This window comes from Apiospora phragmitis (genome assembly GCF_038363925.1).
Source record: "Apiospora phragmitis strain CBS 135458 chromosome Unknown utg000006l:1.0-5683423.0:1.0-5690449.0, whole genome shotgun sequence".
NCBI classification, from domain to species: Eukaryota; Fungi; Ascomycota; class Sordariomycetes; order Amphisphaeriales; family Apiosporaceae; genus Apiospora; species Apiospora phragmitis.
The window spans coordinates 3,922,893-3,937,829 of record NW_027117404.1 but is presented as its reverse complement, the minus strand read 5'-3'; the positions used below and the strand labels follow the sequence as shown (position 1 = coordinate 3,937,829).

At 45.6% G+C, this 14,937-nt stretch overlaps 6 protein-coding genes across 6 annotated transcripts; 5 read left to right on the top strand and 1 right to left on the bottom strand.

Annotated features, from left to right (window-relative positions):
- Positions 1-4,734: 4,734 nt before the first annotated feature.
- On the top strand, positions 4,735-5,667 carry PG994_006467 (S-adenosyl-L-methionine-dependent methyltransferase; the record flags this gene model as incomplete). Its single annotated transcript, XM_066857876.1, has 3 exons — positions 4,735-5,036; positions 5,090-5,483; positions 5,509-5,667. 3 exons carry the CDS (start codon positions 4,735-4,737, stop codon positions 5,665-5,667), a joined length of 855 nt encoding a protein of 284 aa, XP_066717145.1.
- A 425-nt stretch (positions 5,668-6,092) lies between these two features.
- Positions 6,093-6,803, top strand: PG994_006466 (uncharacterized protein; the record flags this gene model as incomplete). The annotated part of the gene is made up of 1 exon (XM_066857875.1): positions 6,093-6,803. The coding sequence occupies one exon, from the start codon at positions 6,093-6,095 to the stop codon at positions 6,801-6,803; it is 711 nt and encodes a 236-aa protein (XP_066717144.1).
- A 532-nt stretch (positions 6,804-7,335) lies between these two features.
- PG994_006465 (uncharacterized protein) lies at positions 7,336-7,629 on the top strand (the record flags this gene model as incomplete). Its single annotated transcript, XM_066857874.1, has 1 exon — positions 7,336-7,629. The coding sequence occupies one exon, from the start codon at positions 7,336-7,338 to the stop codon at positions 7,627-7,629; it is 294 nt and encodes a 97-aa protein (XP_066717143.1).
- Positions 7,630-8,658: 1,029 nt separating this feature from the next.
- Positions 8,659-10,239, top strand: PG994_006464 (uncharacterized protein; the record flags this gene model as incomplete). The annotated part of the gene is made up of 4 exons (XM_066857873.1): positions 8,659-9,116; positions 9,235-9,482; positions 9,587-9,946; positions 10,121-10,239. 4 exons carry the CDS (start codon positions 8,659-8,661, stop codon positions 10,237-10,239), a joined length of 1,185 nt encoding a protein of 394 aa, XP_066717142.1.
- A 35-nt stretch (positions 10,240-10,274) lies between these two features.
- On the bottom strand, positions 10,275-11,348 carry PG994_006463 (uncharacterized protein; the record flags this gene model as incomplete). The annotated part of the gene is made up of 3 exons (XM_066857872.1): positions 10,275-10,937; positions 10,997-11,073; positions 11,126-11,348. The coding sequence occupies 3 exons, from the start codon at positions 11,346-11,348 to the stop codon at positions 10,275-10,277; spliced, it is 963 nt and encodes a 320-aa protein (XP_066717141.1).
- Positions 11,349-14,642: 3,294 nt separating this feature from the next.
- PG994_006462 (uncharacterized protein) lies at positions 14,643-14,931 on the top strand (the record flags this gene model as incomplete). Its single annotated transcript, XM_066857871.1, is given in 2 exon segments — positions 14,643-14,892; positions 14,906-14,931. The coding sequence occupies 2 exon segments, from the start codon at positions 14,643-14,645 to the stop codon at positions 14,929-14,931; spliced, it is 276 nt and encodes a 91-aa protein (XP_066717140.1).
- Between the last annotated feature and the right edge of the window lie 6 nt (positions 14,932-14,937).

Here is a 14,937-nt window from a genome sequence, read left to right as displayed (position 1 = left end):
TAATACCGAAAGTATATAAAATTAATACTTTAAAAGCTATAAAACGTTAACTTATTAATTAATTTAAAAAAAAGCGAATTTTATTAATAATCCGTTATTTTTATAAAATACGTAATATTTTTAAGCGAAATCCGAATAGAACCTTCAAAAATTTTAGTAATTAAAGAGTAGCTTACGCCTATAAGCGCTATAAAAGTTAAATCCTTTTTAAAATTAATTAATTATTACCGGATTTTTGTTCCCGGATTTAATAGAATAGCGATACTCCTAACGAACTTAATAAAAAAAGACGAATTATTTTAATAAATAAAAAAAGAAAACGAGGCTTTTTATAATATTAAGGAACGAATCCTTAACGAATTAATACTTTATATAATAAACCCGTTTAAACCTTTTAAAATTAAAACCGACGTATTAAATTATACGATCAAAGGGTAATTAAATTAATAAAACGATAACGGAAAGTCGTACCCCGTCGTATTTTTTTCGAAAAAGTTTAATGGATTAAAATTAAATTATTAAATTTATAATAAAGAGTTAATAATTATTATTAAAGCTTATAAAAAATAAAAATATTATTTTAACGAAATAATAAAATTAATTAAGGTTTATACCGATTATAAAAACTTTATAACGTTTATTACTATTAAACAATTAAATAAATAATAAATACGATAGTTCGAATTCTTATTAAAATTTAACTTTATTATTATCTATCGAAGGGGTAACGAGAACGGTCGCGTCGACATATTAAGCCGACGACTGAACCACTAGGAAGAAGTCCCGTCCGAAACGCGAATAATCTTTATTTATAATTAAAACGGTAACCTCGTACTTTTAAAATAATTAAACGTTACGAACTATGTTTAATATAACGACGAATAAGTTATTAAGTTTTAATAATTTAGTTAAAACTTCGACCTTATAAATTATTTTAGGGATTATTTCGAAAACCGCGACGGTTTTACTTTTTATTAAAACAAGATTTATATCTTTAAATAGTACCGCGAAAATTTTATCCGAGAATTTTACGAGCACCTTATATACGGATATTAAGGAATATTTAAAACTTAAAGAAGGATTATTAAATAATTCGATTATAAAAACCTTAAGCCGATTGTGGCTAAAGTAATTAATAAGTACGACCTTTATAATAAAACTAAGGCCGCTAGATATCGATTATATGGAGAATTATAGCCGATTTTATTATTAAATAAAGTATAAAAAATTATTATACTTAATTTCGTTATTAAGCTACCCTTATTAAAAAAACCTTTAATTAAGATCGATTACGATAATATTTTAATAATTACGGATAAATTTATAAAGTATACCTACTTCTTACCGTATAAGGAATCGAGCGATATTAATAACCTAGTGTATACGTTCCTCCGAATAATTGTTAATTAATACGGATTGCCCGAAATAATTATCTCCGATAGAAATAAACTGTTTACCGCTAAATTTTAAAAGTTACTTATAACATAATTTAGAATTAAATATAAACTATTCACGGCTTATTACCCCTAAACGAATAAATAAACCGAGCGGATAAATTAAACCTTAAAATAATATTTACGCTATTATATTAATTATAAACAAAATAATTAGGTATAATTATTATTAATAACCTAATTCGCTTATAATAATGTAAATAACGAAGTTACGCGTATATTACTATTCCGAGCGAACTACGGATATAATTTAGAAATTATTAAAAAATTAATAAAAGGAGAGCTAATATTAATCGCGACTATTTAAATCGAGAAATTAAAAGAACTCTAAATTACGCTATAATAAGATCTTACCTTCCTTTAATAATAAATAAAGGGATACGCCGACTAAATAAAATTAAAAGGACTAACCTTTAAAAAAGGAGAAAAAGTCTACCTCTTATAACGAAATATTAAAACTAAGCGACCAAGCGATAAATTAGACTTTAAAAAGATCGGACTATTTAAAATCGTAAAAGCCATTTTAAAAACTAACTACCGATTATCGCTACCTAAAACAATACGGATACACCCCATATTCCATACTTCATTACTCGAGCCAGCGGCCGAAGAAACCCTAATCGATACACATCTAAAAGTCGAAACGGATCAGCACGAGTACGAAGTCGACAAAATTATCGACAAGAGAAAAAGAGGACAAGGTTTCCAATACCTCGTCCAGTAGAAGGGCTACCCGCCAGAAGATAACACCTAGGAGCTTAGGAGGCACTTGGCGAACGCCGCGGAGGAACTGCGGGCGTTTGAGGCAGAACGAGGTCAAAGTTCATCGCGTTCCAGTCCACCACCCCTTCTCTAAACAAAGAGAGCACGGCATGACCTCGAAACCAAACTCGTCGAGGAGGGTAACTAAGTTATGACGCTGTTCGGTCTTCTTGGACTTCGCACGAGGAACAGATTTTTCAACTCGACTTGACATAATGAGCAAATATCACAATAAAAGGCATAACGGAAGGAAGGAAGGAGCTTACTAGGGACTAACACGATGGGCGGGTAAGGATACTTAAAAAACCCAGCGCTTCGGGGATAAAGTAGCTAGGAGAGGGAAGGTAGTGTTACGACCTGACCTAATCATGCGGTTAAGACCCACAAAACCACCGGGCCGGATTTACGATACCCCGCCCAGGGTACGATGTCACGGCCACCGACCGCGCCGCCAGCTATACCAACATGAGCGTATTAATACTATAAAAGCGCACGGCGACCACGACGACAGTATCCTAAACCGCAGCAGGCTAGACACGGCCCAAGGAAGCAGCAAGGATAACGTCACGTGATGGATCACGGGGATCACTAGGAACAACGAAGTGAGTCGATAATTTAACCAATAAGGGGATCACCCGGATTATTAAAATACGAGGGTGAGCTAAGTAATCTAACCGATTAATAAGGGAGGAAATTAGATATATAACGACGGACGTTCCTTATATATTTTATATAAATACTTTTTATTTTAATAATTAATTTAAATATTAATCTTAATTTATTAATAAAGTAAATAGCTTTAATAAAACTATTACGAATACTTTTAAACCTATACACCTTAATTACCTTCGTTTTTATAAGCTATTACCTATTATATTAATAGAAGCGACTTCTATTGCACGTTTAGATACTCTCTCGTATTATTAATATAAACCCTAGTACGTCTTACTAGGTTTCTTTTAAAACCTAAATAACGTTCGTTATACCGAGTCGTAACGTAATAATAAAAGGTTAAATAAAAGTACTTATATAATAAAATTATTAAAGCTATTTACTTTATTAATAAATTAATATTAATATTTAACTTAATTATTAAAATAAAAAGTATTTATCGTTATATATTTAATCCTTCTTTTATAAATATCCCTTAATTCTTAAGGATCTCGAGGATCTCGCGAGATCTTATCGAGCCGGCTTTTTTAAATCTCGTTAAAATCCCGAGAGCTGCTAACCCTTAATTATTTTATTTTTACGTAACTTATAATAGTTATCCTATTTCGACTATTTAACCTATACTAGCTATCTTTTTTTATCCACTCTCGTCTATCCCTAGTAAGCTGACTTTAACGTGCTGTCATTATAGTATTAGTTATCAAGGTTCTATGGCGGTACAGTAGGGTTCGTTATCGTTAATAGGGGCGTAAGCGCTGACCGGACTTTTACGGGTTCGTAAGCGTCTCGAGTTATCGTCGGTCCGCTTTAAGAGATATAGATCCTGGCCGCACAGCTGGGCCAGGTTATAACAGATTCGAAAAAGTAATATATCTCGTTTTATTTTTTTTCGGGTCCGATATAGTTAAGAAAGAATTTGTCCGCACGGCCGGAAAAAATATTTAAAAAGATCGCGTAATATTAATTCTTTAATATATTTAGTCGTTTATATATCTCGATAAATATCCGTACTTAATTAATAAAGATATTATATAGCTTACCGGTATAGTTCTTTTCTTATTTTTATATTTTTAAGAAAGTAATCACTTTAATATTATTTCGTTAAGCTACGCTTTATTTTATTATTATATAATCTCTTTATTAATTATTTAACTTTATTTATTTATTTTATACTATTTATTTTATATTAAATTATTTTTAAGCGTAATTTATTATTATAATGTTAATTATTATATTAATAATAATATAATATAATAAAGCTTATTATTATAAATAAACTCGTAAATATTATCTCGCGATATAATTTCTTATATTAAATTATATACGCGCTTTAAAGTATTATAAAACCGTGTTAAAAGTGTGTTTAACCGTATAATTAAACTAGGTTATAATAGAATTTTTTTTTAAAAAGCTTTATATTTATTCTTTAATAATAAATAAAAGTTTAAATTTTAATATTTTTATTTTTATTTTTTTAAACTTATTTTACCGTTATAATAATAATAATAATAAATACTTTTAAATTTTAAATAAATAGTTTAAAAGTAATTAAAATTATAATTTTCTTATATTTTTTAAAATATAAACAATACTATATATAAATTATAAACTTTTATAATTTTATTTATTTTTTTTAATTCTATAAAATAAAGTTTACCTCGTAATTACTCGCTTTAAAGGGGTGTCAGCGAGAGGGGGTGGCAGCGAGAGGGGGTCGAATCTTATAGAACCCCCTTCAATTCGAACGCCTTATATAAATAGCACTTATCTTATTGAATGATTACTGACATCGGGAATACTCTGACCTGTCACCCACAAACAACACTACTCCAACTTCTGTACCAACATGGCAACCGAGCCGCGAGAGGCCATCTTCCGCAAATACACCACGGAGGAAGGGAATCACTACGCAAACTTCCGTCCGACTTATCATGAGAACCTCTACAAGCTCGTCATTGACCACCACAGCTCCACCGGCGGCCAATTCGATACCATCGTGGACCTCGGCTGCGGGCCCGGCAACTCCGTCCGCGAACTTGCCCCGAAGTTCCAGCATGCATTCGGTCTCGACCCGTCCGAGGGCATGATCGGCGCGGCGCGGTCGCTGGGCGGCACCACCGCCAGCGGCGAGCTCATCCGCTTCGAGATGTCCTCGGCGAGGAGATCGGGTCGCAGCTGTCGCCCGCCATCCCCGACGCCAGCGTGGACCTCATCGTCGCCTCGACGGCGGCCCACTGGTTCGATCTGGAGAGGTTCTGGCCGCGCGCCGCCGCGGTGCTGAAGCCCGGCGGCACCGTCGCCTTCTGGGGCTCCAACTCCAACTACGCGCACCCGTCCGTGCCCAACCACGAGGCCGTCACCGCCGTCCTGCACCACTACGAGGAGTACTACCTCCAGCCCTACTACCAACCGGGCAATTTTGCGGCCTCGAACCTGTACAGGAACTTCAAGTACCCGTGGGACATGGACCCGCCCCTCCCCGCGTTCGACCAGGCGACCTTCTTCCGCAAGGAGTGGGACCCCAAGGCCTGGGAGAGTGGCTACATCATCCAGCCGCCTGCAGACATGAACACGTTGGAGAAGGTCATGGCTACGGTCAGCCCCGTCCAGAGATGGCGAGAGGCTCATCCGGACTTGGCGGGGACGGAAAAAGAGCATGGTCAAGATGTTGAGGCGAGATATCGAGAAAATCCTCCACGATTCCGGGGTGGAGAAGGGAAAGGAGTCGCTCAAGGCCGGCGTTGCTGCAGTTCTAGTCATGGCCAAGAAGAAGCTCTAGTGCACCAGGATGGCCCCGTCTTTGGACGATGCATCCCTTGCTTGCGATACGTACTGATACCTTACAAGCTCGAGTTGCTGAGTAGGTAGGTAGCTTGAGATCTGACAATGGGCATCGATCTAATATTGGTAACTTGGTTCGAGATGGCAGGGTAAGAACGTGGGTCAATTATGGTTGAGGGCATCATCACGTGTTTTCGCGTCGCAGCTTTGACGTACCAAGCACGTATGTCGCAATCTCAACAGACGTCATTTGAAACGAGGATGGTCTGGTCTACGTCAACGGTCCCTCCCCCCTCAATTTAGTAATGAAGCAGGATTTTCCCATCCTCTTTCCAGCTACGTTCCTTACATACGTTGCAGTTTTGTTTTAAGTTGAAGTTGGAACTGCTTGCTGGGTGCTCACTCTCAGCTTCCCCAGCTACGATGCCTCGAGCTTCAAAACGTAAAAGCGATAACATCTCGGACGACGCGTCATCTTCTTCTAAAAAGAATAGGACTTCTTCGGCAGGGGATGTGTCCGCTTCTCATGCAGAGAGCTCAACAGCAGGCGTCAATGCTGCTGCGCCGGCTCAGCAGCAGCGGCTCACAACCCCGGATCTCGAGTTTGACTATGACCGGAGCCAACTACGTGATCCGCGGCCCACACCTGGCCGGGTGAAGCGGCCGAGACATGACAAATATGATTTGACAGAGTCTGAACGCGAAAAGTTCCGGCCACCTCCCTTGCCCAAGCCCAAGGGACGTCTCGGCGCCTTTCAGAAAGACAAGCTATTTGAGGAAGAGTCACTCCGCGACCCGACGGAAACATTCCACGATCTGTATGTCTGCTACCGCAAGGGACGCGAAGGCTCTCCCACCTACGACACCGCTGGCTTCGAGCTCGATTACGACGAAGTTTGCGACTGGATGAAGCCCAAGGCATACAGCAAGAGCCGTGTGGTCAAGGGCATGGAGAAATCGGGTTCGGCAGCCCAAGCATTTGACAATCGAATGCTTGGGATGTTCTTCGAAGACAAAGACGAAGCGTTGGAAAAGCAAAAATCGATGACTTTTTTCTTCACCAGTTGCATCAAGGATAAGATCTCGAAGGTCTTGGGTATTCCCTGGCACAAGATCGGGATGGCGGAGCTTTGAGCTCTGGGAGCAGGACTTCCCGAAGGAGAAGCTTGCAGATTGGACAGTCTTTACAGAGGGGGATAAAAAGAGGGCTTCGAAGATGCTGAGTGGTGCTAGCCTCAGGAAGTGATGCTCCTTCGTTCAATGCTTTTGATATGGTATCTTGCTCTGCCACTGCAACGACCGATAACCCTGGTCGGATGTGAGCAAAGCTTACTTCGGCCTATTAGTTTGTAATTATTGACAACATAAGCCACAGCTACTCTGACTGACCTTCAATCATAGCAAGTCCAGAAAATCAACCTGACTCGTTGTTGACTGGCTTGGTTACACACACCCAAAGAAAGCCCCTATAAGTAGACGCTGTCCGAAGCACAAGGTACTCCATCACTTCTTACCAAGACATCAGATAAAAGACAGAACACGACACACCAAGACCGTAGTCACCGTATCCACAGTAACAAAACCAAGCTGTTTTCCAAACTTCTCTCCTCAATTCCAGAGCTACCACCAAACAGCCAGAGCAAACAAGACATCAAACATCGTCACCATGTCCTACTACAACCCCTACTACAACCCCAACTGGGCCGACCCGCCCCCGCAGCGCTTCCAGTTCAACCCCGGCGCCGCGACGTTCTACCCGCAGAGCTTCCTGCCGGCGAACGCGCCCTATAGCACGTACCAGCCGACCCTGTCGAGCGGCGTGGCCTCGCCCTGGGTCGTGCAGCCCAGCAGCGGATGGGGCGGGCACTCCGTGACGGGGCTGAACCCGGCCGGGCAGCACTACCCGCCCGCCAGCTGGGCGGCTGCCTATCCGAACCCTAACACGCATCCGTACCGGTAAAAGGCCCCAATGCCAAAATACCGAGATATGTAGTTTGGGTTGTTTGGTGGATGGTAGATTGGGGGCTCATTAGTTAGAAGCCAGCTGGAGCACGCAGTCAGGAGACGTACGTAAGTAGTATTGAAAATCTATAACAAACTGTTCAAGATTTGCAAGAATATCAAGAGTCTAACATCTAAATGGAGTTGAACCTTTGAGTATTAATAAAGAAGCGCCGAATCATGCTATCTAGATTCTGTAACGTATTACGCAAACAGCAGGTTATCAGGTAACCCGGGCATCTAGCATCGAATTTCTAATGACTCTCAGGGGTAATCATAGGGCTGGTAGCTAGCGAGGCGCTATCCACTTCCACTTTAATAACCGGCATCACATGTAGGTTACATCTAGACTAACATGAGACCCTAGAACAAGCAAGAGTCAGTGGGGATCGCTTACTATAGCAAGTGATCAAAGCCGTCTTCTTGGGTGTATTGTCAGCTGCTCCCTTCGATCTACGCTAACAGGGCTAGGGCGATAGCAGCCCCCTCCCCCCTTTGAGTCGGCCCCGACAGCTAGGAGAGGAAACGTTTGTCCATTCGCCCATGCCAAGATCAACCAATATGAATCAAGCATTCAGTGCCGCTAGTCACAATATATGGATGTCTAAAGCGATGATAGGGCTCAAGTTAGAAACACTGCCACAGTGTTGTTGAGAAGATATCACGTTGCCGATGATAGAAGACACATCAACCACTTTTCCAGAGCTGTTGTTCTTCAACCTCGGCCCCGAAAGTACGGGTATGCTGACAATGATCGGTCCCGGAAGCATCTGTATACTATGATGATCGGTTCCGAATCGGTATACCAAGGACCGGTATATATGGCGTCAAGTCTTACAGTGTTTCGTAGTACAAGAAGAGTAGGCAATCAAAACCAAGAATCCAGAACCCCCAAGGACCTGAAGCCATGAACATATCTGGCCGACTCTTTGCATAGCTCGACACCAAACACATAGTCATTCTCATATTGCCTTGGCTGTATCGAAGAATGGCGCCCCAACAACAGGTCAACTTGCGAACAGCCGCAACAACCTCCGTCCTGGCCTCCCTGATCACCTGCCAGAGCCTACTGGTGCCCGCCGCTGCAGCTGCCACCATTCTCAGCGGAGTCAGACGAGGCGAAGCCGGCACTGGGGCCGTCGTCGCCCCACGGGAGATGGCGGGCCTCAATGTCTGGAAGCTCTATGACGCCGTCAAGGACTACCTGACGGCCAAGAACGCCTACGACCCGGACGTGCCCGACAAGTGCGTCCTCCTGCGGACGACGGCAGGCGGCTACTGCCAGACGTACGTCAACTGCCGCCAGAACAACGGGTACGGCGACCGCATGGGCCCCTGGAGCGCGTGCTTCCTCGGCGGGCGTCAGTACTTCCGCCACGACCTCGTCGGCGACTTCTCCGTCACCTTCACGCAGGCCGGCGGCAAGGACGGGAACAAGGAGTACGGGTAAGCGTACCTATCCAGAGTATGGTCATAATAATGATGAAATACTTGTGTGTGTCCAGCAAGCAAAACGTCCCAAGAACCTGATCAATGTGCTATGTATGCGCCCCCAATAACACAGGCTCCATGACCCCGTCCTGCAGTTCGCGGCCCTGAACAACTGGGAGGAGATGAAGGTCCAGGACGTCCTCGACGCCCAGAAGAAGTCCGGCAACAACGAGCGCCAGCTCTGCACCGGGCGCGACGAGGGGGCCGGCACGGAAAGGAAGTCGTGGAGATGCGGCCTCCCGCAGCTCAAGCGGGCCAGCGTCAGTGCCTTTGGCATCAATCTCATGTACCCGGACGCCGACCAGAAGTCCTACAATCCCGGCTAGTGTACGTTAGGTCCTTTCCTCTGTTTCTTACCCGGGCGCGAACCCCTTGTCCCCAAAACGATTGCTTTTTCTTGCTGACAATCAATCAAATGTAACCAGGCACCGCACACGTCATACAGTACCAGCGCAATCGTTACGGCAATGGGGACAAGTTCGCCTTCGGGGTGCAGATCTTCGACGGGGCCGGCGCCCAGATCGGGCACTACCAGAAGACCGCCGTCGACGACAAGAGCTGGCTCTCGGTCAAGTCCAAACTGCCGTACACGTTCGACATGCAGGCTGGCAAGGGCGGCAAGGACGCCGTGGCCTTCAAGTACAATGGGCAGACGTGGGACTGCGGCGGCGACAAGAGCAGCGCCAGTGGCAGCAGCCACCAGTGCACCCTGAAGAAGTCGGGCTACGAGAACGGAGACCGCGAGGGGAACATGGGGTTCAACTGTTCAACTGCTAAAGGGTTGAGTATGGAGAACATGCGTCACTGTGTAATGAGGGAGTTAATATGGCTGGGGTGTTTTTTTTAAGTTATTTAACGTGAAATCGTGTCGCGTGATTTCTCAAACAATTCCTGCCCGAAAAAAGTATTTCAAAACGTGTCTCATCTACGGGACTCATGTTCTAACGTGAGCTGTCTAGATTTGCAGGATACTGTGCCTGTGAAGGCAAGCATCTTCTGCCTTATGCCCAATTACACTCTAAACGCCATCGTTGGAAGAAACGTCATATTACAAGACGGTTCCGAACCTGCAACATAGTTAGAGAAGCCTGTCTGCGACGTACTCGGGATGACTTACCCAAAGGTCTGCTTGATGCTGCGGACATAGTACTCGCCCCAGTTACGCTTAGTCACATCCTCTTGACCAACAGGAACCCCAGTCCAGGTGACGCGCATGTTGGTAACGCCATCAGCATCGTTCTGTTCGAACTCAAGGGTCTGCTGAGAGAAATGCCCGGCAGGCCACTGGTTCAGGCGCCACGTCTGGACAATCTTGGTGGGCGCGAGCTCAACAAACTCTCCCGAGACATTGCCATCGAACAACTCGAACTTACCACCCTTCTTCGCACCTTCGAACTTCTTCGGAGGGGCACGAGTAAAGGCGGCAAGACGCTGGGGATCGGTGAAGGTCTGATAGAGCTGTTCGGCAGTGGTCTTGAATTCCTCGGATTCGACAAGTGTAGTAGTGTTCACCACACCACCCTTGTTGTCTTGGGTAGCCGCGGTCGAGCCGGCGTTGGCTGCCTTGGGAACAGAAGGGAAATGCTGCTTGGGAGTGGAGAATCCACTGGAAGGGTTGGAGCCAGGCGCGTGCTGGATATCCTTACCATGCTCAGCGATCAGAGCAGGCGTGAGCTTCTTAAGCTGCTCGATCAATTGCGGCTTGAGCTGGGATCGGATGAGATCCCGCACCAATTGCTTTTCAGCCGACTCCGAGTGGATGGTGAGGTCCTCGATCTGGAGACAGATAAGCCACCGGCCAATTTTACGACTACTACTACAAGACATGCACTTACCACAATCTGCTCATCATCATGTGTGACTTCCGGGACGGTGAACGTACCCGAAACGTCCTCTACGCCAGGAGCATTGCCTTGACCTGGTCAGTCTCGACTCGGCAACCAAATGACAGCTACCGAACATACCAGAGAACTCTAACACCAGTTTGACATCGTAATAGGTGATGACCTTGCCCTTTCGCTGACTGACGTTGACGTCGCCATCGGCACTGACAACCTTGCTGATCTTGACATTGACATCCCCTTGCTCAGCCGCAACATCTACCAAGTTCTTGTTGAACCAATCTCTTGCCCACTCAATAACATCCTTATCGACCCAGTGCCAGTTGTTGGGGTTGTGAAGAGCCATGTTGAAAATCGGAGAGCGAGGGACCGTAATGGAGAGGTGGTGACCTATGTGAAGCGAATTGTCAGCTCAAGTCCCGCCAATGCATGCTGCAACATAGTGGGTTGGGTTGAAGGGTATCAGAGAGAGGTCGTAGACCAAAGCATTGTGGTCATCAAAGGAGGGAGTACAAGTCACCCTATGACTGGTGCCAGCTGGGTTCTCATCATGTAAAGGAAAAATCTGCACATCGAGATGACATGCAGAGGGATAGCATATCAGAGCGACTTACCGAACAAGGAGCTGCTGACAGTCAGATCAGATCAGTTTGGATCAAAGCAGTAGTAGTTTCTCAGCAACCTTCACAGTCTACCTGACACTCTCAATATGTAGGAAGGGCAATTGATTTTGTAGCTAGGAGAAGGCGGCTGAGGGGGCACGAGGCCACGAGGAAAAGAAGAGAAGAAGAAGATGGAAGGGCAGAGAGGAAAGGTGAGGGAAAGATCTAGAAAATCCAGCATTGCCAAACCAAGGCTGCAGAAGCTGTGGTCCCTCTCTGTTTCCATTGACCTAAGCCGGCCTGAGCACCGGATTGGCTAGACCCCTCCAGCCCCACCAAGCGAATGTGCCTAACCGCATTCAGCTGATAGGCCGGCCACCACAAGTTTGCAGCCGGCCAGCCTTGCTATCTGCCAAGAAACACCGAGGAAAGGCACAGCAGCAGTCAGTCAGGCCAGATTTACGATGGACTCAGTCGTACGAAGCTCTCATAAGTAGGTAGATATCTAGCTCGAACTGGGGAAGTCATCATGAACGAGATCTTTGCTAAGTGAAAATTTACTGGCCCCGTATACTTTTTCTGAAGACGACGACAACTCGGACCGACTGATGACCCCGACCGCCCGATTGCCCATCAAACTTTATGATAAAGGTTCTCGTTGGGCTACTGATCGCAGAACACCGCAGTGGGCGTCTGGAAGTGCGTATGTATTCCGTATTTGATACAAGACTGCAAGCTGTGCTTTTATTCTGATTCATTGCAACTTTCAACCTTGAGATCACAGTCGCAGCTCAGTAGCTTCAATTGCTAATTTTGGTTTCGATGAACACCCCCGGTCAGTTAGGCACGGACACAATAACGGAGCACACTCCGTTCGTCAAAAGATTCGCATCCTTCTCTCGTTGCAGCTTGATTAAAACAGTCGGGATAGTCCGGCCAATCCTGCCAGACCGCCGTTGGTGTTATATGTTATTTTATATATAGCTCTGTCCGTCATTACTCCGGATGTTAATCTATTGGCTTGTCTTTAGTGCTCCTGGCCAAAGTTCAAAGCCTTGCCTGTCCGAGTCAACACTCGTTTGGAACAACCAAAAGCCACTTCTGCGATGGATCGCCTAACCCCCTGGGCTGCATCTACGGCTGCATCTACTCTCGAAGCCGCCAAGCGGAGTAACTCGGCTTGTCTGAGATGGGGAAGTGATGATTGTTTCAAGTGCTAAATATAGCTCTCGCCGTATGCCAGGTCAACGTCCACTGATGTTCGAGTTGCTCTTCCTGGTCAATGAGCCTGAAATGTGGGGAGAGTACTTGACCAGTCATCAGTCAAGACTGTCAAGTGCCGCCCGTACGTAGCTCTCTATATTTGGTACATTTGTAGGTGGGGCTGATAGTTATGGCCGCCGCTTAAGACAGAACAAGCAAGCATAGAAAGCAATGATAAAAGCGTCCGCGCGAACTGTAGAGTCACGACCCCGGTGAATAAGCAGCCCGAAAAGCCCGGGAAACTCAAGATCCGTGGTTAGCTACAGCTGCATGGTTATTAAAAGAGAGGAAATGCGGGACTATATATGCTAGCATGGGCTTACGGCATGTCTCTCAATATGAGGCTCCCGTGGCTCCTGTGGTAATGGAATTCCAAGCTTAGCTCCCGGCCATGACTGCATTGGGCTTGCATACCTGCTGCCGCGCGAATACTAAAATCAAGGCGCGGCACATTATGTAATACTGTTTGTAGGATGGATATAGTACCATTGATTAAGTGTCTGGTCAGCACTCAATGTTGGTTGTTGGTTGGGGTTACTTCGCATGACATGGCGAGAAAGGAATGCGTTCTCGAAGTTCGAGTTGCAACCCTGATAATTGACCCCCTCTCTTTAGTGCCTCGGGTGGATTCGCGGGGGTAAATTCCAGCAGCCAATTGCTGTCTCCCAGCTGTACAGGGGTAATGGAGCCTGTAAGCGCCGGCAGCCATCAAACCAATTGGAGGTGAATCTTGCGAGAACTGTGAACGGCCTTGGCACCTGGCGAGAAGAGTCTAACTTCGAGAGACATAGTGATCCAAATATAGAATGCCTCCACCGTCTGTTCTGACCAATATCATCAAGAAGATGCCGACTAACAGCCAATCCTTTCTTGGCCCCCGGTCCTTTCTCCCGCCTCCCTCCATTTGATCGCTGATCGCGCTCCAGCTCCCGTGTAACGAAGACAGGGCTAGATGTGAGAGGGCCAAAACGAGCTGGCTCTGAGCATGCCAAAAGGCGGTCCAGCCAGAGCAGTTAGCGTCGGCGTCGCCTACGCTGCAAATTGACAGCCCGGCACTTCACATATAGGAGGCCGAGAATACATTCATTGTACGTACGTACATGGCCTCCCACTCCTCCATCCCGATGCCACTCACGCATGATTGTACTTGCATGAGTACCGTCGTATTTTGCTTCCTTTATCGGCTAGGTCAAGCAGGACTGCTAGTCTCCAACAGTTCCATATTTGTGACCAACCTCGCAGAGGTCTTGAGGTGTGGTCGAGAGGGGCACTCGCTCAACCCGTACCCATTTACTGCCCTCCCTGGTGTTGCTCCCACATGCATGCGTGCTCGCTCTTGGCAGCATGTACGTGAAGAGGAACCTTCATGCAGCCAGAGACCAGGGTGCCAAGGGACTAGATCGTTTGCTGTCGTCCCGCCTATCCAGTGGTTTGATCTCAATCTGAACCTCTGTCCTGCATCCAATTCTCTCTTTTTGTCCATCCTGCGCAAGTGTTACCAGCGTCGAATCTCCGACCGTGACGACTTACCATTACCGCCCGTACCACGACTTTCATCAGCAATTGTCGGGTAATGCATGTCGCCATCTGAAGCAGATCCCTCCACGTCTGCGTATACAGCAAGAGATAATCTCTGGTCGGGACACATCGGCGGCGGCTGGTAGTTCCGGAAACCTTTCGCGACGCTCTCTGTATTGATCCGCGCGCCGTTCAGTCGACGACGACTTCTCCTTGGTAGAAAGACACACCTAGTGCCATCTTTTTAAGGACTAAAGATGAACGGTAGTCGCGACTCGACTTCAAGGCTTCGTCAGACGCTCAATCCCCTACTGACGACTTCACTTGGAGGGACGTATGGCCAGCATACGCCTCACTCCGCCGTGTCTGTGTCTTCGCCTTATGCCTATTCATCAACCCACACTTCTCTGAGTTCCGTACAACCATACAATCCTCAAGAATGGGCGCCATCTCCCGCTGTTGGTCCGGAACGGACACATCAATTTACCCCGCCAGAGCCGCCTCAATGTGAGTTAATCAGATATTGTTTATTCAACCGCGTGCTAGATACTG